Source organism: Rhinopithecus roxellana, chromosome 8 (genome assembly GCF_007565055.1).
Source record: "Rhinopithecus roxellana isolate Shanxi Qingling chromosome 8, ASM756505v1, whole genome shotgun sequence".
Taxonomy (NCBI): domain Eukaryota; kingdom Metazoa; phylum Chordata; class Mammalia; order Primates; family Cercopithecidae; genus Rhinopithecus; species Rhinopithecus roxellana.
The window spans coordinates 14,934,731-14,958,204 of record NC_044556.1 but is presented as its reverse complement, the minus strand read 5'-3'; the positions used below and the strand labels follow the sequence as shown (position 1 = coordinate 14,958,204).

The window sequence follows — 23,474 nt, the reverse complement described above, 5'->3', positions numbered from 1 at the left end:
CCCGGCTGCCAAGTGGAACTTTTATGCTCCACAAATGAGGCTGAATGCTGAGGGCTGTGTGCTGAGCCCTGAGAGATTCAGAGATAAATAACAATGCTGGTATTCATAAATAACAGTAACGATGGTGGTGGTGTCTGTGTCCCCAGCATCAACTCAGCACCAGGCTCCATGCTAAGCCCAGATTTTACCTGCTTCCTCTCCCTTGAGCCTGACAAAACCCGGTGTGTCAGTTCTGTTACCTTCCATGTTTTCCGATGAAGGAAAACAAGGTTCAAAAGAGGCAAGGACTTATTTGAGGTCACTCCTTAGTGAGCCACAGAGTTCACCTTTCCTTGCTGTGGGCAGTAGCTACACCTGGTGGCAGACACGCAGACAAACTTTCTCAGGCGGAGCCAGGGGAGGCTTCTTGGGAGAAAGGGCATTGGGACTGGGGTTTTGTGAGTGTATAGGAGTTCGCCAATAGAAAAGCTATTCCTTGTCAGGATGACAGCACCCGGGAAGGCCTGGAGGTGAAAGAGGTTGGTATAGTTTAGAGATGGGCAAGGCAGCATTTCTGGCTGTAATGTGAAGAGGATGAAGGTCCATTTGGGGCCCAATGCCAAGACCCACCATGAAGGACCTGGAGAAGGCATCACTCAGGCCCATGAGGACATACGGGATCAGGGGAGTAGGGAAAGAGACTGGGTTCTACAGTCAGGCTGGGTTTGAATCCTGGCTCTGCTGCTGACCTGCTGCACAACCTCGGACTAGTGGCTCAGCCTCCCTTACCCACCGTCACAGGGTTCCTATCATTATGCACATCCAGCATTCTTATGACAAGGACGTGTCATAAGCCCCTGCCTGCTGCTGGGCACATAGCTGGGCACATAGCAGGCCAGCAATCCTGTGTTACCACAAGCATAAGTGTTCCTGCTGGTGAACAAACTGGAGACATACACCCCGACTCATTCATTTGTGCTTTTTCTTATTTTCGTGCTGCTTTTTTTTAATTGTTGTTTCTTCTTTTTGACATGGGGTCTCACTCTGTCACCCAGGCTGGAGTGCAGTGGCAGGATCTCAGCAACTCCACGTCTCAGGCTGAAGCGATCCTCCCACCTCAGCCTCCCAAGTAGCTGGGACTACAGGCATGGACTACCATGCCCGATTAATTTTTTAAATTTTTTGTAGAGATGCAGTTTCACTGTGTTGCCCAGGCTGGTCTTGAACTCCTGAGCTCAAGCAATCCACCTGCCTTGGCCTCCCAAAGTGCTAGAATTACAGGTGTGAGCCAGCCATGGCATCTGGCTTCATGCTGTTTTTTAGTAAATGCCACTATGCGTTCAGATCAGTCAGCACACCCCGATGAGGTGAATGCGATTATCAGCATCCCCGTCATACAACTACGGAAACTGATTGCACCACTGCACTCCAGCCTGGGCAACAGATTCAGACCTTGTCTCAGAAAAAAAAAGAAAAGAGATGGGCTGAAGCACCTTGGCCTCCCAAAGTGCTGGGATTATAGGCATGAGCCTCTGTGCCTGGCCTGGCTAATATATATATATATATATATATATATATATATATATATATGTATTTATGAGATGGAGTCTCGCTCTTGTTCCCCAGGCTAGAGTGCAGTGGCACAATCTCGGCTCACTGCAACCTCTGCCTCCCGGGTTCAAGCGATTCTCCTGCCTCAGCCTCCCGAGTAGCTGGGACTACAGGCGCCCGCCACCACGCCCGGCTAATTTTTCGTATTTTTAGTAGAGATGGGGTTTCACCATGTTAGCCAGGGTAGTCTCAATCTCCTGACCTCATGATCCTCCTGCCTCGGCCTCCCAAAGTGCTGGGATCACAGGCATGAGCCACTGAGCCCGGCCAGCCTGGCTAATTTTTTAAATTTCTTGTAGAGATGGAGTTCTTACTATGTTGCCCAAACTGGTCTAAAACTCATGGGCTTAAGCAATCCTCCACCCCAGCCTCCCAAAATACTGGGATTACAGGCCTGAGCCTCAGTGCCTGGCCTGGCTAATTTTTTAGATTTCTTACAGAGACGGAGCTTTTACTATGTTGCCCAGGCTGGTCTCAAACTCTTAGATTTAAGCGATCCTCCCAACTCAGCCTCCCAAAGTGCTGGGATTACAAGCGTGAGCCACTGTGCTCGACCAGAAGTGGCCGTTTGAACTTGAGCTGCCTGGTCCCACAGACCAAGTTCCCCATGACCACACTCCCTCAGGGACCAGAAGCCAGGTATAGCTGTGCTGTGATCTGTCCGGCCGCCTCCAGGGCCTGAGTCTTCCTGGCCTCTCTCCACTGCATTGGGGATGTCTGGCCTTCAGTACTGACCCCTTTCAGTTTTTCTTTTCTTTTGTCTTTTTTTTGAAATGGAGTCTCGCTCTGTCGTCCAGGCTGGAGTACAATGGTGCAGTCTCGGCTCACTGCAACCTCTGCCTCCCAGGTTCAAGCAATTCTCGTGCCTCAGTCTCCCGAGGAGCTGGAATTACTGGCGCCTACCACCATGCCCTGCTCATTTTTGTATTTTCAGTAGAGATGGGGTTTCACCACATTGGCAAGGCAGGTCTTGAACTCCTGACCTCAGGTGATCTGCCCACCTCAGCCTCCCAGAGTGCTGGGATTCCAGGCGAAAGTGCTGGGATTCCAGGCGTAAGGGAACAATTTCTGCTTCAGAAACCACTTCAGATCCAGTGGGGTCTTCCCAGGATGCCGTGGGGCTGGCCCCGGGCAGAGTTGGAGGGGACAGGGTGGGTGGGTCACCAGCTCTGGCACTGAATTCTTGTCCGCAGAATCTGAAATGGAAAAACAGAGATGGCACCAAGCCAGGCCACGGAGCGGGAGGCTCAGGCCCGTTGCCTCCAGAGAGAGCCGGGTTCGCTTCCCAGCTTTTTTGATACTGGCAACACCACCTGAACTTCTGTCTCTTCATCTAAGAAACAGGGACATCCACGGTACTTGTGGTCAATAAAGACCCACAGCCCCATTTATCCAGCCTGTGTTATTTTCAGGGCACTGGAGCCAGACAGGCCTGGGTTGGAATCCTTTCTCTGCCCATCACATGCCGTGTGACCAAAGGCAGGTCCTGTCTCTCTTTTTTTTTTTTTTTTTTTTTTTTTTTTTTTGAGATGAAATCTTGTTCTGTTGTTCTGTTGCCCAGGCTGGAGTGCAGTGGCACGATCTCGGCTCCCACTGCAGCCTCTGCCTCCTGGGTTCAAGCGATTCTCCTGCCTCAGCCTCCGAGTAGCTGGGATTACAGGCGCACACCACCACGCCTGGCTAATTTTTGTATTTTTGGTAGAGGTGGAGTTTTGCCGTGTTGGCCAGGCTGGTCTTGAACTCCTGACCTCAGGTGATCTGCCTGCCTCAGCCTCCCAAAGTGCCGGGATTATAAGTGTGAGCCACCGCGCCCGGCCTCTTCACCTTTCTGAGCCTCAGTTTTGCTCCTCCTGGCCACAGGCATAAAACAGCACATGGCGTGTCTTTGTGCCTCTCGAGCTGCAGGTGCGCAGCCCTCTCAAGCCCCAAAGGTGTCCTTCCTGCGTCTCTGCCCCTTTGCTGAGAAAAAGGTGGGGAAGCTTTGTCCAAAGGAGAGATCCCAAGCATCCACAAGACATTTTCTGACCGGGAACGAACGCAGTGGGCAGAGACAGCTCTTCCAGGCTGGCTCCGATCCCAAAGCTGCCTGGAGAAGACGGAGAGGGTATTTGCTCTGCAGTGGTGGGGGTAGTTCTGAGAGGTAGAACCCCTCCAAATCCGAGAGCAGGCAGTGATGTTGGGAGCTCCGTTTTCTCAAGGGCCACCAGACACCGAGAGGAAATCTGAGGTCCCAGGGAACTGAGGCTGTCCCTTGGCCTTTCTGCTGAGAGCCACACAAGCAGGTATTTCAGCCCAGTGTTCTGGGGATGCCCAGGCTGCAGTGGCATAAGGGACTCCTGACCGGGCCTGCAGTAACCCAAGAAAGCTCCACAGGGGAGGTGCTGGCCGAGCTGAGGTTGGAGCTGCCAGGCGAGAGGAGGAGGAAGGGACCCCGGGAGAAAGGAACACAGACAGTGGCTGATTGTAGCACCCGCCCGGTCTTGCTCGCTGGAGTGGAGGGGGCAAGGGGTGTGTTCTGGCTCCAGGTCAGACAGGCATCTGGATGCGTCTCTACCCGCAGCCAGCTTCTGCCCTTCCTTCCAGCAGCTCCAGAGGGAGAGATTTTTACGAGAAGTAACATTCTTGACCCAGCCACAGTGACTTTTCCTCATGTCCTTGGCTGAGGACTCATGGCCCTGGGTCACAATTACTGAGGCCAGAAGGAGGGGGCAGGCCCAGGCTCAATGTGGAGCAAAACATCTGCCCTAATCAGGCTCAAGGTCTGGATGTGGAAGGAGAGTAAGATGTCGGCTTGGAGGCAGAAACCCGGGTTCAAATTCCAGTGCTGTTTTTTTCTGAGCTCTGTGATATTTTTTGTGGTGGTTTGTTTTTTGAGACAGAGTCTTGCCCTGTCACCCAGACTGGAGTGCAATGGCGTGATCTCAGCTCACTGCAACCTCTGTCTCCTGGATTCAAGCGATTCTCCTGCCTCAGCCTCCCGAGTAGCTGAGATTACAGGCACCTGCCACCACGCCGGGCTAATTTTTGTATTTTTAGTAGAGATGGGGTTTCACCACGTTTTTCAAGCTGGTCTCGAACTCCCAACCTCAGGTGATCCTCCCGCTTTGGCCTCCCAAACTGCTGGGATTACAGGCGTGAGCTGCCACACCCAGCTTCTGAGCTCTGAGCTCTGTGAACCCATTAACATTCCTGAATCTGTACAGTGGGACTGGCTGTTGTTTCATCAGAGGGATAAATAGGAGTTGAGGGGCCAGGCGCGGCATCTCACATCTGTAATCCCAGCACTTTGGGAGACCGAGGTGGGTGGATCATTTGAGGTCAGGAGTTCGAGACCAGCCTGGCCAACATGCTGAAACCCTGTCTCTACTAAAAATACTAAAATCAACCGGGCGTGGTGGTGGGCGCCTATAATCCCAGCTACTCTAGAGACTGAGGCAGGAGAATCGCTTGAACCAGGGAGGCGGAGGTTGCAGTGAGCCAAGATTGCGCCGCTGCATTCCAGCCTGGGCAACAGAGCGAGACTCCATCTCAAAAAAAAAAAAAAGGTTAAGGGAGGTCGTGCATTCCTGTACATGGTGGGTCTAGTGACTTTTTTTTTTTTTTTTTGAGATGGAGTTTTGCTTTTGTCACCCATGCTGGAATACAATGGCACGATCTCAGCTCATTGTAACCTCTGCCTCCTGGGTTCAAACGATTCTCCTGCCTCAGCCTCCCAAATAGCTGGGATTACAGGCGCCTGCCGCCACGCCGGGCTGATTTTTGTATGTTTTAGTAGAGATGGGGTTTCATCATGTTGGCCAGGCTGGTCTTGAACTCCTGACCTCAGGTAATCCAATCCTCTCCCAAAGTGCTGGGATTATAGGCATGAGCCACTGCACCCAACCAGGTGTAGTGACTTTTGGGACAGATGCTCAAAGCAGACACATATGGTCATATCAACAGGAGGAGAGCCTTGAGTGAGGGAGGTTAGGCTGGTCAGGCCACTGGGGCAGGAACTCTGTTTTGTTTAAAGCCCAGCCCGGACTATGGATGGGTAGGCGTTGGGGCCCACAGGGACCTACACTTGGAACCTCAGGCCTTCTTAAGGCCTCTCTGGACTTCTGAATAGCTGGAACTTTCCAGAACTTTTCTGGTCAATCTATGTGGCCCCTGGACTCACTTCACCCATTTCCAGCCGGTAGTAGAGGCTCAAAGTCCTAGTGTTGCTCAAGTTTGAGTTGTTAGACCTCTGCCTCTCCTCAGACCCCAATCTTTTACTTAAAACAAAGTTGTGCTCCATTTTTTCTTTAATCAGCTCACTTTTTTATTTAAGCAATTTTTTTTTTTTTTTTAAAAACAGACGGAGTGTCGCTCTGTCGCCCAGGCTGGAGTGCAGTGGTGTGAGCTCAGCTCACTGCAAGCTCCGCCTGCTGGGTTTGCCCGCCATTCTCTTGCCTCAGCCAGCCTCCTGAGTAGCTGGGACTACAGGTGCCCGCCACCATGCCTGGCTAATTTTTGTATTTTTGGTAGAGACGGGGTTTCACCATGTTAGCCAGGATGGTCTCAATCTCCTGACCTTGTGATCTGCCTGCCTCGGCCTCCCAAAGTGCTGGGATTACAGGTGTGAGCCACTGCGCCTGGCCTACTTAAGCAAGTTTATGGTTTAAAATAACTTCAGGCCAGGTGCAGTGGCTCACGCCTGTAATCCCAGCACTTTGGGAGGCTGAGGCGGGCAGATCATGAGGTCAAGAGATCGAGACCATCGTTGCCAACACGGTGAAACCCCCCCTTTCTACAAAAAATACAAAAAAATTAGCCGGGCATGGTGGCAGGTGCCTTTAGTCCCAGCTACTCGGGAGGCTAAGGCACGAGAATGGCGTGAATCCGGGAGGCAGAGCTTACAGCGAGTCCAGCCTGGGCGACAGAGTGAGACTCTGTCTCAAAAAAAAAAAGTAAAAATAAAAATAAATAACTTCAGCTGGGCACGGTGGCTCACACCGCTAATCCCAGAGCTTTGGGAGACTGAGATGGGAGGTTCGTGAGCCCAGGAGTTCCAGACCAGCCTGGGAAACATAGCGAGACCCTGTCTCTAGAACAGATTAAAAATTAGTTGCGTGTGGTGGGAAGCACCTGTGGTCCTAATTACTCAGGAGATTGAGGCCAGAGGATCCCTGGAGCCCAGGAGTTTGAGGCTGCAGTGACCTATGATTGCACCACTGCACTCCAGCCTTGGGTGAGCGTGAGACCCTGTCTCTCCAAAAAAAAAAAAAAAAAAAAACTAAGAAAAATAAAAAATAATAAAAATAACTTATTCAATTTGTCTTTAGTTCTAAATCTGAAAAGATAACGAATGAAAGTCTCTGTCCCTGTGTCCAGCCACTCAGCTCCCTGGAGGCGGCACTGTTTCTACACGTACACACAATCAGTTCCCTTTTTTCTTTTTTCCTTTTTTTTTTTTTTTGAGACAGAGTTTTGGTATGTCACCCAGGCTGGAGTGCAGTGGTGCGATCTCAACTCACTGCAACTTCTACCTTCCGGGTTCAAGCGATTCTTCTGCCTCAGCCTCCTGCGTAGCTGGGATTACAGGCACGCACCACCAAGCCTGGCTAATTTTTGTATTCTTAGTAGAGATGGAGTTTTCACCATGTTGGTCAGGCTAGTCTCGAACTCCTAATCTAGAGAGCCCGCCTCAGCCTCTCAAAGCGCTGGAATTACCGGCATGAGCCACCACGCCCCACCCTTTTTCATTTTAAAAAATCATGCAACTATACTTTGTTTGCTATACTTTATTACCTCTTGCTTATACACACCCCCTCATTTAATAGTTTATCTTCTTGTTCCTACCCTAGTAGTTTATTTTTAAAAGCATCCTGGCCGGGTGCGGTGGCTCACACCTGTAATCCCAGCAAGTTCGGAGGCTGAGGCAGGTGGATCACCTGAGGCCAAGAGTTCGAGACGAGCCTGACCAACATGGGGAAACCCTGTCTCTACCAAAAATACAAAACTTAGCCGGGCGTGGTATGCACCTGTAATCCCAGCTACTCAGGTGGCTAAGGCAGAAGAGTCTGCTTGAACCAGGGAGGCGGAGGTTGCAGTGAGCAGAAATCGCGCCCTGCCCTTGAGCCTGGGTGACAGAGTGAGATCCTGCCACAAAAATAAATAAATAAATAAATAATCAAAAAGCTTCCCGAGGCTGGGCGTGGTAGCTCACGCCTGTAATCCCAGCACTTTGGGAGGCCGAGGTGGGCGGATCACGAGGTCAGGAGATCGAGACCATCCTGGCTAACACGGTGAAACCCCGTCTCTACTAAAAAATACAAAAAATTAGCCAGGCATGGTGGCGGGCGCCTGTAGTCCCAGCTACATGGGAGGCTGAGGCAGGAGAATGGCGTGAACCTGGGAGGCGGAGCTTGCAGTGAGCCGAGATCGTGCCACTGCACTCTAGCCTGGGCGACAGCGCGAGACTCTGTCTCAAAAAAAAAAAATCCCGATGTGAGAGGATCCCTTGAGGACAGGAGTTCGAGACCAGCCTGGGCAATATGGCAAAACTCAGTAATTTTTTGTATTTTTAGTAGAGACAGGGTTTCACCATGTTAGCCAGGATGGTCTCGATCTCCTGACCTCGTGATCCGCCCACCTCCCAAAGTGCTGGAATTAGAGGCATGAGCCACCACGCCTGGCCCTTTCCCCCATTTTGTATTTATGTAGTATTCCGCTGCTGCATAGATAGCCCGGCATTCACTTGATCAGTTCCTTTTTATTGGATATATAGGCTGCTTCCTGAGGACTCTTGTAAGTATGTTGCAGCCCTCAAAACAAAACAAAACAAAATTAGCAGGGCATGGTGGCGGGCGCCTGTAGTCCCAGCTACTTGGGAGGTTGAGGCAGGAGAATGGTGTGAACCCGGGAGGCGGAGCTTGCAGTGAGCGGAGATCACGCCACTGCACTCCAGCCTGGGCGACAGAGCAAGACTCTTTGTCTCAAAAAAAAAAAAAAGAAAAAGAAAAAATCTCAGCAGTAGCTCCATTCATCTTAGGGGATACGTTGTAACATTCCTGTGAACGGAAATGTAGTATCCCTCTGGGAGATGCAAAGGTTACTGTAAAAATAGTCAGTAAAAAGGAAACAGTGTTAATGAATTCTCCACAGATATGGTAGCCTATCCCAGGTGCAGCTGATTGAGGTTGCTCTAGGGTGTTAAAACAGGGGTACTCAGCCTGGTGCAGTGGCTCACGCCTGTAATCCCAACACTTTGGGAGGCCGAGGCAGGTGGATCACAAGGCCAGGAGATCGAGACCATCCTGGCTAACACCGTGAAACCCCATCTCTACTAAAAATATAAAAAACATTAGCCAGGCATGGTGGCGGGCCCCTGTAGTCCGAGCTACTCGGGAGGCTGAGGCAGGAGAATGGCGTGAACCTGGGAGGCGGAGCTTGCAGTGAGCCAAGATCACGCCACTGCACTCCAGCCTAGTCGACAGCGAGATTCTGTCTCAACAAAAATAATAAAACACGCGTACTCCAGGCCAGGTGCAGTGGCTCACACCTGTAATCCCAGCACTTTGGGAGGCCAAGGTAGGTGGATCACTTGAGGTCAGGAGTTCGAGACTACCCTGGCCAACATGGTGAAACCCCATCTCTACTAAAAATACAAAAATTAGCCAGGCATGGTGCTGCGTGCCTATAATCCCAGCTACTCGGGTGGTAGAGGCAGGAGAATTGCTTGAACCTGAGAGGTGGAGATTACACTGAGCCGAGATCGCGCCACTGCACTCCAGCCTGGTGACCTGGTGACAGAGCGAGACTTCATCTCAAAAACAAACAAACAAACAAAAACCACTCCTGGCCAGGCGCGGTGGCTCAAGCCTGTAATCCTAGCACTTTGGGAGGCCGAGACGGGCGGATCGCGAGGTCAGGAGATCGAGACCATCCTGGCTAACACGGTGAAACCCCGTCTCTACTAAAAACTACAAAAAAAAAAACTAGCCGGGCGAGGTGGTGGCACCTGTAGTCCCAGCTACCTGGGAGGCTGAGGCAGGAGCAGGAGAATGGCGTAAACCCGGGAGGCGGAGCTTGCAGTGAGCTGAGATCCGGTCACTGCACTCCAGTCCGGGCGACAGAGTGAGACTCTGCCTCAAAAAAAAAAAAAAAAAACCACTCCTACTCCAGACTTTATTGCAGAGACTGAATGAATACATCAGGTAGTCATGGAGGGTGAAGAATGTGGGTGTGAAAACCAGCCTGGTTCAAAGGAGCGTGTTCAGCTCAGCCACGGCCTGGCTGCATGTCCAGCCAAAGCAAGTCCTTTGCCTGGTTTGTATCTCAGTTTTCTCACATATAAAATAGGGATTGCAGAGCCGGGTATGGTGGTTCACGCCTATAAATCCAGCAACTTGGGAGGCTGAAGTGGGAGGATTGCTCAAGACTAGGAGTTTGAGACCAGGCTGGACAACGTAGCTACTTGGGAGGCCAAGGTGGGAGGATCACTTGAGGCCAGGAGTTCCAGACCAACCTGGGCAACATAGTGAGACCCCATCTCTATAAGACGGAGTCTCACTCTGTTGCCCAGGTTGAAGTGCAGTGCCGTGATCTCGGCTCACTGCAGCCTCCATCTCCAAGGTTCAAGCAATTACTCGGCCTCAGCCTGCCAAGCAGTTGGGATTACAGGTGCCCACCACTGTGTCTGGCTAATTTTTGTTACTTTAGTAGAGATGGGGTTTCACCATGTTGGCCAGGCTGGTCTTGAACTCCTGACCTCAGGTGATCCTCCAGCCTCAGCCTCCCAAAGTGCTGGGATTACAGTTGTGACGGCCTGTACCTGTAGTCCCAGCTACTTGGGTGGCCAAGGTGGGAGGATTGCTTGAGCCTGGGAGGTCTAGGCTGCAGTGAGCCAAGACCGTGCCGCTGCACTCCAGTCTGGGTGACAGAATGAATCCCTATCTCTTAAAAAAAAAAAAAAGAAAGAAAAGAAAAGAAGCCCAGGCGCAGTGGCTCTCGCCTGTAATCCCAGCACTTTGGGAGGTCGAGGTAGGCGGATCACGAGGTCAGGAGATGGAGACCATCCTGGCTAACATGGTGAAACCCCATCTATACTAAAAATACAAAAAGTTAGGCGTGGTGGTGGGTGCCTGTAGTCCCAGCTACTCAGGAGGCTGAGGCAGGAGAATCACTTGAACCCAGGACACAGAGGTTGCAGTGAGCCGAGATCGCACCACTGCACTCCAGCCTGGGCGGCAGTGTGAGACTCTCTTTGAAAGAAAAAAAACAAAGAAAATGAAGATCAGGATGTCACTGCCCCTGCATGCTGTTGGAGAGGTTAAATATTAAATATTAAATATTACTCCCCCTTTCTGAGCTCCTGCCTCTAGCTCAGACCACTCTCGTGGGCACTGACCCCTTGTGTCCAGCCGTGTCCTGGATGCCTCCCGAGAAGCTGGAGCTCTGGGTTCGAATGCTGGCTCTGGCCTCATATCTCATGGTCACCCCCATGCTGGGTGCCTCAGTTTCCTCACGTGTCTCGCCAGGGAATTAGACCAAGTTATCTTCTGGCAGGTGTTTTCAGGGCGCTCCAGGGTTTGGCTGGTCACCATGGAGAGGGGTTCAGGTGCTGAATTTAGGGACCCCACATCTCACGGGTCTCCCCTTCCATCTTTCCCAGTGGCAGTGTGTCTGAGCAGGTGTGCCCAGGTGAGGTTGTGTCCATGTGTGGGCAGGTGTGGCTGTTGCAGGTGGAAGTGGGGATATGTGGCTACCTGGGTGCCATGGCGGGGGGTGAGGTGGGAGGGTGTTCTTTGTCATCCTTGCTTTCCTCCCTCTCTCTCCATTGGCCACGTGGCATTTCTATGGGCAGAGGGTGGAGGGCAGGTTTTCATGGCTCTGTGGTATCCTAGCCAGATGCCTGGACCCATCAGCTCCCCTCTTCTTTCCGCTGTATCCCCAGAGCCCCCCAGGTTTATCAAAGAACCTAAGGACCAGATCGGTGTGTCCGGGGGTGTGGCCTCTTTCGTGTGTCAAGCCACGGGCGACCCCAAGCCACGAGTGACCTGGAACAAGAAGGGCAAGAAGGTCAACTCTCAGCGCTTTGAGGTGAGTTGCGGTGGGGAGAGGCAGCCTGGGGTCAACACTCCCCCAAGGCAGGGCCACTAGCACCTCAGCCACAGAAGACACCGTGGACACATTCCCCAGGTGGAGCACAGGCATCGGTGGCCAGGCAAGTGTGGCTGTGCAGACTTCAGCTGGGGCCCTGCCCGCCTCACTTGTTCTACCAGCTCCATGCTGTGTGGCCTCAAGCAAAGCCCTGCCCTCTCTGAATCTTCTTCACAGCTCAGTGTACACAGCACCAGTGCACACTAAAGGAACTTTACAACACTGAATACGTACGTGTACATGATCACACATGCACATTGCCACATTCCGCATGTCTTCACACGCCTTTGCGTGCCTGTCACATGGGCTTGCAAACATTTATCACAGTCACACATGCACACAACACCCTGTTCTTACATGTACCCAAATCTGTACTCTGTGTCCCAAGCATTTATACTGGACACCGGCACACATGCACATTCAGCCTCCAGCTCTTCTCGCATCACCCCCAGGATCATGGGGCTGACTGCCATCCCCTTACAGCCCAGCCTAGACAGGAACCTTCCTGGGGATGCCAGCCTCACCCTGTCCTTTTTTCCCCTGCCCACGGCAGACGATTGAGTTTGATGAGAGTGCGGGGGCAGTCCTGAGGATCCAGCCTCTGAGGACACCGCGGGATGAAAACGTGTACGAGTGTGTGGCCCAGAACTCGGTTGGGGAGATTACAGTCCATGCCAAGCTCACTGTCCTCCGAGGTATTGGGCTCCCCAGGGTGGGCGGAGGATGAACCGGGCCCTGGGCTTTGGGGACAAGCACCAAAGGAATACATGCAAGTGAGCCCAAACCTTCCTACTTTGGTTTTTTTGGGAGGACCTTGATCTCCCTTCTTGAACCAGTAACACTCTCAGGGCCCAGAGCCTACTGGTAGGGATTTATTGTGCCTTTGCAAGAAAGGAAGGAATTGAGAGACTAGAATCATCCTAATTTATAATCTTCATCATGTGCTTCTGATGACAAGAGGCTGATCCAACTCAGATGGGTTCAAGTGAGAAAGATAATTGATATGCAGAATTAAAATTCCGTGGAGTGGCTGGCTTCAGGTTTAGCTGGATCCAGGGACTCATTGAATTTTCTCAGAGTTCACTCTCTGTCTCGGCTTTGTTTCCTTCTGTATTGATGTTATCCTTAGTGCGAATTCCCCCACCCCCAATGAACTTGGATCCCATGCCCCTCCCTGAACTAATCACTGGCTCAGGAGGAACAAACACTCTGATTGGCTGGACTCCTCCCTGGAGCCAAGAGTGAGTGTCATTTCGCCAAAGGAATAAGGATAAACAGGATTGGGCATGGCGGCTCACACCTGCAATCCCAGCACTTTGGGAGGCTGAGGTGGGAGGATCACATGTGAGACCAGACTGGGCAACATAGTGAGACCCCATCTCTACAAAAAATAAAGGATGAACAGATGCTAGGTAGGCGGAAATAGCTGCCCCACTTCCCCAGACATTCACACGGGCCTGCAGGGCTGCTTGCTGGCCTTGTTCAGGTGCAATTCTTTTTTTTTATTTTTGAGACAGAGTCTTGCTTTGTTGCCCTGGCTAGAGTGCAGTGGCACTATCTCAGCTCACTGCAACCTCCGCCCCCCAGGTTCAGGTAATTCTCCTGCCTCAGCCTCCCGAGTAGCTGGGATTACAGGCACGTGCCACCACACCTGGCTAATTTTTGTATTTTTAGTAGAGACGGGGTTCACCGTGTTGGCCAGGCTGGTCTCAAACTCCTGACCTCACATGATCCGCCCACCTCGGCCTCCCAAAGTGCTGAGATGATAGGCATGAGTCATTGCGTGCAGCCTAAGTGCATCTCTTGAACAAGTTGCAAGGGGTTTATAGGGGGCTATCTGAATGATGCTGTTTTATAATGAGGAAGCAATTTTGTGAACAGACTCTTGTTCAGCATCATTTCAAACAGCCCCTTACAAACCTCTTGCCCAACCATTCTGTGCTGCCTTCTCCATTGCAATTTGGTTTTAGCACTGGACCCAGCCAGTGGAGCTCAAGTCCTGGCTGCCACTTGGTTGCTGTGTGACCTAGGGCAAGTTAATGAACCTCTCTGAGCTGCAGTTTTTTCATCTCTAAAGTCGGGCCGGGTGCAGGGGCTCACACCTGTAATCCCAGCACTTTGGGAGGCCGAGGCAGGTGAATCACCTGAGGTCAGGAGTTCAAGACCAGCCTGGCTAACATGGTAAAACCCCGTCTCTACTAAAAATACAAAAATTAGCCTGGCAAGGTGACGTGCACCTGTAGTCCCAGCTATTCGGGAGGTTGAGGCAGGAGAATCGCTTGAATCCAAGAGGCGGAGGTTGTAGTGAGCTGAGATCATGCCATTGCACCCCAGCCTGGGCGACAAGAGCGAAACTCTGTCTCAAAATGAATGAATGAATGAATGAATGAATGAATAAAAATAAAATGGCTGGGCACAATGGCTCATGCCTGTAATCCCAGCACTTTGGGAGGCCAAGGTGGGTCGTGAGGTCAGGAGTTCAAGACCAGCCTGGCCAAGATGGTGAAACCCTGTACGTACCAAAAATACAAAAATTAGCTGAACGTGATGGTGGGCACCTGTAATCCCAGCTACTCAGGAAGCTGAGGCAGGGGAATCATTTGAACTCAGGAGGTGGAGGTTGCAGTGAGCCGAGATGGCGCCGCTGCACTCCAGTCTAGGTGACCAGGGCAAGACTCCGTCTCGGGGAAAAAAAAAAAAAAAAGAAACCGGTTAATAATGGTTCTCACCACAAGGGGTAATTCTGTGAACCAGATGAGTGAGTGAGACAGGGAGAGAGATTAGCACAACGCCATATTTGGTCAATTCTACTCCCCCGTTCTTACGTGCATCACCATTATGATTCTGGTTTAGTAAGATGCTTGTTACCAGTTCTTCTGCAGCTCCCAAGTGGGTGGGCTACACCTGTCACCCACAGAGACACCCCAACCATGAATATGAGCCACTGCCAGCCGTTAGCTTGGAGGTGACCCCTGCATGTCGCTTCCCAAGATGAGGCTATTCCAGTGTCCTCCAGGGCAGCCCAGCTGTGACCAGCTTGGAGCCCTGGGAGGGGGTATCACAGCTGCCCTAGGCGTACTTGATTTCAGACTCTGGTCCCATGAAACTGGGACTGGCATCACAGGCGAGTGACCTGTAGAGTCATACAGGATCCCTCCCTCAGAAAGGCCCTGTGCTTTGGCCTGTAATCCCAGCACTTTGGGAGGCCGAGGCAAGTAGACAACTTGACGTCATGATTTTGAGACCAGCCTGGCTAACATGGGGAAGCCCCAGATGTACAAAAATACAAAAATTAGCCAGGCGTGGTGATGTGCACCTGTCATTCTAGCTCCCGGATTCTTGGGAGGCTGAGGTAGGAGGATTGCTTGAACCCGGGAGGCGGAGACTGCAGTGAGCTGAAATTGCGCCACTGCACTCCAGCCTGGGTGACAGAGGGAGACTCCATCTCAAAAGAAAAGAAAGAAAGGCCCTGTGCTTTTTGAAGCTCTGCTGTTGGCCATGTGCCGTGGCTCACACCTGTAATCCCAACGCTTTGGGAGGCCAAAGCAAGAGGATCACTTGAGCCCAGGAGTTGGAGACTAGCCTGGGCAACGTAGAGACCCCATACCCCGCCTGTCCGAGTCTCTACAAAAAAAAAAATGTAAAACTTAGCCAGGTGTAGTGGTGCCTGCCTGAAGTCCCAGGTACTTAGGAGGCTGGGGCAGGAGGATCCCCTGAGCCCCGGAGGTCAAGGCTACAGGGGGCTATGATCATGCCACTGCACCCCAGTCTGGGTGACAAAGCAAGACCCTGTCTCTAAAATGAGGGCAGGGGGAGGGGGGAGAAAAGATAAAACCTCTGCTGTTGCGGTCTGGAAAGTCTTAATACTTTTCTAACAAGAGAGCCCCTCATTTCATTTGCCTGAGTCCTGGAGCCCGTCCCGCCGGGGGATGGAGGGAAGAGCAGGGGTGGAGTCAGCCCGCTGTGGCCCGCCCTGCTCCTCCCAGCAGATATTTTTGCCCTGACCTTTCCTGGGCACAGACGGAACAGCCTCCTCTTTTCCCGTGCCAGCCTCCAAGCTGAGCACTCAGGGTGTTCAAAGGACAAGCTGTGAAGCTATCAACTGCCCGGTCCCCAGGAGTCTGGGAAAAATGCCCCCAGCGTCCATCCACACTCTTTTTTTTTTTTTTTTTGAGACGGAGTTTTGCTCTTGTTGCCCAGGCTGGAGTGCAATGGCATGATTTTGGCTCACTGCAGCCTCCACCTCCCGGGTTCAAGAGATTCTCCTGTCTCAGCCTCCTGAGTAGCTGGGACTACAGGCACCCACCAGCACGCCTGGCTTATTTTTGTATTTTTAGTATACAAGGTTTCACCATGTTGATCAGACTGGTCTCAAACTCCTGACCTCAGGTGATCCACCTCCTTGGCCTCCCAAAGTGCTGGGATTACAGGCATAAGCCACTGCGCCCAGCCCACACTCTTTTTCTCTCTGCTCTCCGGCTACCTGGAAGGGCCTGCCTGGACTGGGAGCTCATCCTTCCTGCCGGGGCCCAGGGCCTCGGATACCCTGTCCCCTCCCCACCCACCTTGCCACCAGCCCTGAGCTCCAGGCACCCCCGGCCAGTCACTGGCAGTTGGCGGGGGACCATCTGGACTGCCAGGGCCACTCCCTGCCTCCCTCCTCCTCTGCCATCTGATTGTGGACCCCGCACACGCCTCCTGCACTGTTGTTTTAATTAAACTCCGAGGAACTGGGCACAGTGTGGTTCGCGATGTACGTTTTCGTTTAATTAGGTGCTCTCGGTAGCATCAGGCGGCCGAGGCCTCCCCCTGCACCCTGGCTGGCTGCTGCCCACACATGCTCACGGGGAGCCCTGCGGGGCCACATGCACACGGGAAGTGCTCGCGTGTGAACACGTGTGGGCGCAGCGCAAGCTTGAGCATGTACAAGCGTGAGCACACGTACCCACGTATGAATGAAATACAGGGTTCTCGTCGTCATCAAAGCCACCCTCGTAGGCACACGGGCATGCACACACACACGGGAATGCCCACAGACCCAGCTGTGGGCACCAAAACCAACTGACTCAGGCCCAGTCATTTTGGCCCTAATCTCTGATGAGGTCATCAGTAGCCAATCAGCCGAGTTTCTAGCTCGTCCGGGTCCCTGGCCCAGGAAGGACGGACAAGAGGCCTGAACCACCTCAGACAGCATCCAACCACACCCCCTTCAGGGCCCCGATGGGTCCAGACCTGGTTGGGTGGAGGGCTTTTGCAGCCCATCCCGCTCAGCTTCTGAGCTCAGCCAGGCCTGGGTTCAAATCCTTGCTACATGCTGGCTGTATGACCTGGAACAAGTGTGCATCTGCCTGCGCCTCCGTTTTCCCCTCTGTGAAAAGGCTTGGAGGAGATCACAGGTTCTTTTGCCTGCACAGTGCCTGGGATGCTGTTAGTGCTCAGGGCTTTCCACTGGGGCTCTTTTTTTTTTTTTTTTGAGGCGGAGTCTCACTCTGTCGCCCAGGCTGGAGTGCAGTGGCCGGATCTCAGCTCACTGCAAGCTCCGCCTCCCAGGTTCCCGCCATTCTCCTGCCTCAGCCTCCCGAGTAGCTGGGACTACAGGCACCCGCCACCTCGCCCAGTTAGTTTTTTGTATTTTTTAGTAGAGATGGGGTTTCACCGTGTTAGCCAGGATGGTCTCGATCTCCTGACCTCGTGATCCGCCCGTCTTGGCCTCCCAAAGTGCTGGGATTACAGGCTTGAGCCACCGCGCCCGGCCCCCACTGGGGCTTTTTCCCATCAAGCAGTGACCCCTGGGCTGGAACTGCTGCTCTCCTGTTACACTGGGGAGGCGGGGATTGATTCTGGCTGCACCTCCCTGGATCCTGCCCACCTCTCCTTTGCCCCATCTTGGCCTCCTGCCCTCCTGCTGCTTGCCTGGGGCTCAGTTTCCTCCCAAGATGGTGGCTTCCTGCCCACCTCTGTCCACAGCCACCCAGCCCTGTGCCCCATGTCCCATCTGGGCCTTTGCAAGCAAATACATGTGTGTTCTTTAAACAAACAGCAACATTGTCTACACCAGGAAGCAGCACACTTTTTCTTCAGAGCACCAGAAAGTAAATATTTTTGGCTCTACAGGCTGGACGGTCTCTGTCACAGCAACAACCCAAAACTCTGCCATTGTGGTGGGAAAGCTGAGAAATGAATGGGTGTGGCTGTGTGCCAATAAAACTTTATTTATTTATTTATTTGAGACGGGGTCTCGCTCTATCACCCAGGCTGGAGTGCAGTGACGCAATCTCGGCTTGCTGCAAACTCCGCCTCCCAGGGTTCACACCATTCTCCTGCCTCAGCCTCCCGAGTAGCTGGGACTACAGGTGTCCGCCACCACGCCTGGCTAATTTTTTTGCAGTTTTAGTAGAGACGGGGTTTCACTGTGTTAGCCAGGATGGTCTTGATCTCCTGACCTCGTGATCTACCCGCCTCGGCCTCCCAAGGTGCTGGGATTACAGGCGTGAGCCACCGCGCCCAACCAATAAAACTTTATTAACAAAAACAGCCACAGGGCCACATGTGGCCCTGAAGCCATCATTTGCGGCCCTTTACCCCCTCCCACTCCAGCGTTCCTACCAGATGCAAACGAGCTGCCTATTTCTTGCACTGCCATTGGTCACTTTTTTGTCAGTTGTCCTTTGGAATGGAGTTGGGCGGGATGGGGGGAGCAGTTACGAGTCTGCACTACATAGCTATTTCCTAATTTTTTTTTTTTTTTTTTTTTTTTTTTTTTTGAGACAGAGTCTTGCTCTGTCACCCAGGCTGGAGTACAGTAGCATGATCTCGGCTCACTGTAACCTCCACCTCCTGGGTTTAAGTAATTCTTCTGCCTCAGCCTCTCGGTTAGCTGAGATTACAGGTACCCACCACCACGCCTGGCTAATTTCTGTATTTTTAGTAGAGACGGGGTTTCACCATGTTGGCCAGGCTGGTCTCGAACTCCTCACCTCAGGTGATCCTCCTGCCTCGGCCTCCCACAGTGCTGGGATTACAGGTGTGAGCCCCTGCGGCCAGGCCCATCTTGGTTTGTAGAGCACCCTGGATGTGAGGCAGCTTGTCACTCAGCCGGCTCAGCTCATCCCCTCAGCCCAGAAGCACATTCCCACCAGTCAGGGAACTCTGGGACCAGGAGATCCCAGGGAGCTGAGTTTCTCCTCCTTGTCCCCCGACCCCATCACCACCAGTCTCCATTTACCATGGAGGGGAGCTAGAATCTCGCCACCCAAGAGGGATACCGAGCGCTGGAGACCTGGGGCCACTCACCGTGCTGGAGGATTGCGTGCTTAACCAGGATTGAGTTGTTCATTGATTGAGTTCCTACTGTATGCCTGGTTCTGTGCTGGGTGCTAGGGACGCAGATGCACCATTTCAGAGTTCCCTGCTGCAGAGAGGACAGTGGGGCGTGTAGGGACATTTACAGCAAGGGAGTTGGAGCTACTCCCAGGTGGAGTTCCAATCAGTAGACAGATGCGGGAACGGGGATTCCAGGCCAAGGGAACAGAACAGGTGACCCAAGGGAGGGGGCTTGATGACTTTAAGAGCCGTGGAGGCCAGTGTGACTGGGCCAGAGAGAAAAAGAGAAGGGAAGGTGGCAGAGGCCGGCAGCAGACAAGCAGCCGGGGCTCCTTCTGAGGGTGGTGGGACCACAGAAGGGTGTACAGTGGGGGAGCAGTGTGGTTTATGTTTAGAAAGGCAGGCGGGTGCAGTGGCTCACGCCTGTATTCCAGGCACTTTGGGAGGCCAAGGCGGGCGGATCACAAGGTCAGGAGTTCGAGACCAGCCTGGCCAACATGGCAAAACCCCTTCTCTACTAAAAGTACAAAAATTAGCCGGGTGTGGAGTGCATGCCAGTGCCTTCCAGCCTGGCCAACAGAGAGACTCCATCTCAAAAAAAAAAAAAGGTGTCTTCCAGGCCAGGCACAGTGGCTCATACCTGTAAAGTACCTGTAATCCCAGTGCTTTGGGAGGCCAAGGTGGGAGGATTCCTGAGCCCAGGAGTTCGAGACCAATCTGGGCAACATAGTGAGACCCTATCTCTATTTTATTTATTTTATTTTATTTTATTTTATTTTATTTTATTTATTTTATTTTTTTGAGACGGAGTCTCGCTCTGTTGCCCAGGCTGGAGTGCAGTGGCGCAATCTCGGCTCACTGCAAGCTCCATCTCCCGGGTTCCCGCCATTCTCCTGCCTCAGCCTCCCGAGTAGCTGGGACTACAGGCGCCCGCCACCACGCCCGGCTAGTTTTTTGTATTTTTAGTAGAGACGGGGTTTCACCGTGTTAGCCAGGATGGTCTCGATCTCCTGACCTCGTGATCCGCCCGTCTCGGCCTCCCAAAGTGCTGGGATTACAGGCTTGAGCCACCGCGCCCGGCCTATTTATTTTATTTTTATTTTTATTTTTTTTGAGACCGAGTCTCGCTCTGTCGCCCAGGCTAGAGTGCAGGGGCGTGATCTCAGCTCACCTTAACCTGCATCTCCCAAGTTCAAGTGATTTTTCTGCCTCAGTCTCCCAAGTAGCTGGGATTACAAGCGTGCACCATCACACCTGGTTAATTTTTGTTTTTAATAGAGATGGGGTTTCACCATGTTGACCAGGCTGTTTCTTAAACTCCTAGCCTTAAGTGATCCACCTACCTCGGCCTCCCAAAGTGCTGGGATTACAGGCATGAGCCACCGTGCCCAGCTGATATATCTATCTGTCTGTCTGTCTGTCTATCTACAAAAATTTTTTAAAAGATAAAAAGGGCTGGGCGCGGTGGCTCAAGCCTGTGATCCCAGCACTTTGGGAGGCCGAGACGGGCGGATCACGAGGTCAGGAGATCGAGACCATCCTGGCTAACACGGTGAAACCCCGTCTCTACTAAAAAATACAAAAAAACTAGCCGGGCGATGTGGCGGGCGCCTGTAGTCCCAGCTACTCAGGAGGCTGAGGCAGGAGAATGGCGTAAACCCAGGAGGCGGGGCTTGCAGTGAGCTGAGATCCGGCCACTGCACTCCAGCCTGGGCGACAGAGCGAGACTCCGTCTCAAAAAAAAAAAAAAAAAAAAGATAAAAGGAAAGGAGTCCTCAGGCTGCTGTAAATGAACCCACTCAGCACTGTGGACTGTGGGGCCAGGTTTGCGCTTATACATAGCAGGAGGCAGAGCATCTCTGAGCCCCACCCAGTCCGTTCCATGAGCACCCACCCCCAAGTCATGACAACTTCAGATATCCCCAGACATCGCCCAGTGTCTCCCAGGGCAGCAGAATCACCCCCCAGTGAGAAATATTCTAGCCTGCTCAGTTCCCTCACACAAGCCTCCCCCTTGTACAGAAGAGGGACCCAGCCAGGTGCAGTGGCTCATGCCTGTAATCTCAGTGCTTTGGGAGGCAGAAGTGCTAGGATTGCTTGGAGCCAGGAGTTTGAGACCAGCCTGGACAACACAGCAAGACCCTCTCTCTACAAAAATTTTAAAAATTAGCCAGGCGTGGTGGCACGTGCTTATAGTCCCAGCTATTCAGGAGGCTGAGGCAGGAGGATCACTTGAGCCCAGATCATTGAGACTGCAGTGAGCTGTGATTGTGCCACTGCACTTGAGACAGCAAGACCCTGTCTCAAAAAGAGAACTGGCTGTAAAGGATGGCACCCAGGGCTGAGGTCACGCAGCCAGGCAGGAGCTGGACCCGTGGCCGGGCACTCCCTGAGCCGCAGGCTGGAGGGGTGGCCGTGCAGTGCTCAGAACCATGCCCATTTCTCGCCTGTCTCTGCCCTCAGAGGACCAGCTGCCCTCTGGCTTCCCCAACATCGACATGGGCCCGCAGTTGAAGGTGGTGGAGCGGACACGGACAGCCACCATGCTCTGTGCGGCCAGCGGCAACCCTGACCCTGAGATCACCTGGTTCAAGGACTTCCTGCCCGTGGATCCTAGTGCCAGCAATGGACGCATCAAACAGCTGCGATCGGGTGAGTGTGGGTGGCTGACAGGACGTGGGAGCCTCAGAGGGCAGCAGGGGGCAGGGAGCATCTGCAGGCCCCAAGCTGTGGGGACTACTGGAGGACAGACAGAGACAGTGTGCGGCCGTGGCAGGCATTGGCACTGGAGGAGTGGAGGCAAATGTCTTCAAAGCCGCACACTGAGGTTATTAGGGGGCACAGATGGGCATGAGTACCGGGGAGCTGTAGACAGTGGTAGAAGAAGAATGCTTCAACACCTGGCCAGTGAAGATATAATGGATGCAGACACACACAAGGGTGGGGAGTTATACAGGGCCATGGTGGGGGGAGAGTGCCTCCCATACTCAGGCAGTGAGATCACGACTGTCACCCACAGACTGTTGTGGGTGATAGGAAGCCACTGAGGGGGCTGGGCGCAGTGGCTTATGCTTGTAATCCGAGCTCTTTGGGAGGCCAAGGCAGAAGGCTTGCTTGAGGCCAGGAGTTTGAGACCAGCATGGGCAATGTAGCAAGACCCTCGTCTCTAAAAAGAAAGCAAGCAAGCCACCAAGAATGGTGGGTATTGGGAGTGCCCAAGCATTGGGAGACAGACAAGCAGAAGTGTCGGTGAGCCATGGAGGGTGAAAAGGGGAGACCAGCTTCAATGGGTACGTAATAGGGAGCTATGGAAGGTGGCAGAGAGAGAGCATCCTCTATACGGAAGCAGTAGGCATGTCCAGTGAGACTACAATGGGACCCAGACAGGCAGGAGTAGTGGAAGCTGTGTAAGGCAATGGTAAGTGTCCAGAGGTGACAGGTAAGGTGATGGGGAGCCATAGAAAACTACAGGGAGAGAGTGTCTCCAAGGCTGAGCAGTAAGAACATCATGGAACAAAGACAAGCAGAGGTGGTGGCGGGGCTTCAGGTCTGTAATGGGGCACCGACGGGCAGTCCAGCCTCTCTGTTCGGGCCCTAGGGGGGCTAGGGAGACCTTGGGACACACAGAGCCTTGGGGATGGGCGGTTCCACCATTGTGTCTCCACAAAGCACCCACGTGGCCCATCTGCGGGTCCATCTGTCTGGGGGGCTGTGTCTGCGTGTGTGTCATCCCCCCGCTTCACGACATGTCCATGTGTGCATGTCTGGGCTCCCCGTGCCGGCCTGGCCTGCCTCCCGCATGTGGGCACAGGCGTGCAGGCCTCGCCGCTGTCATACACGGGCCTCCCTTCCCCCACCTGGAGCAAAGTGTCCGCCTGCATCTCGGCCACACGTGCACCCACGTTGCAGTCACTCCTGTGCCTGTGCACACAGGGCGGTGACCCGCGCACGTGCCTCTCAGCCCGCACCTCCCTAGTGCTCGTGCGTGGGGACACACGTGGTGGAGCTGTGTCTCCATACATTGGGAGAGCCCACGTGTGGCTGCACATGCGTGTGTGTCTGTGTCATGGATTTACTGTTTTCAGTTGTGCCGGGCTTGACGCCCTGCCTTCATTCAGGTCACTGTTGAGATCACCCTGCACCTCTTTTTGCTGTCTCTCTCCCCTTCCTCCGAGGACCCCGCCACGGAGCACCCCTCTTGCAGCAGTCCCTCCCCGAATCATCCCCAGTGCCCCGCACTCACTGCCCATCCTTGCCCCCCACCAAAGAGCCCACCTACCCGTTCTCCGCTTTCTGCTCCTCCTCCTTAGTGAAAACCAAGCCACAAAAAAGATCAGACATGGAGCCCAGAATCCCTTCCCTGGAGAGACTCAGACCTCACACTGTGGGGGGACAAATTGCCTCCCCTCTCCCAGCCCAGCTGAGGATGTTTGCAG

General features: G+C 53.1%; 1 protein-coding gene across 4 annotated transcripts in view; it reads left to right on the top strand.

Annotated features, from left to right (window-relative positions):
- The window catches only part of PTPRS (protein tyrosine phosphatase receptor type S), an 89,363-nt gene that overhangs the window by 7,874 nt on the left and 58,015 nt on the right, over nt 1-23,474 (top strand). For all 4 annotated transcript variants that reach the window (XM_030936670.1, XM_030936668.1, XM_030936672.1 and 1 more), the window contains 3 exons: nt 11,510-11,655; nt 12,269-12,410; nt 21,502-21,690. In XM_030936670.1, the coding sequence (XP_030792530.1) occupies nt 11,510-11,655; nt 12,269-12,410; nt 21,502-21,690 (477 nt within the window). The remainder of the gene's footprint in view (nt 1-11,509; nt 11,656-12,268; nt 12,411-21,501; nt 21,691-23,474) is intronic.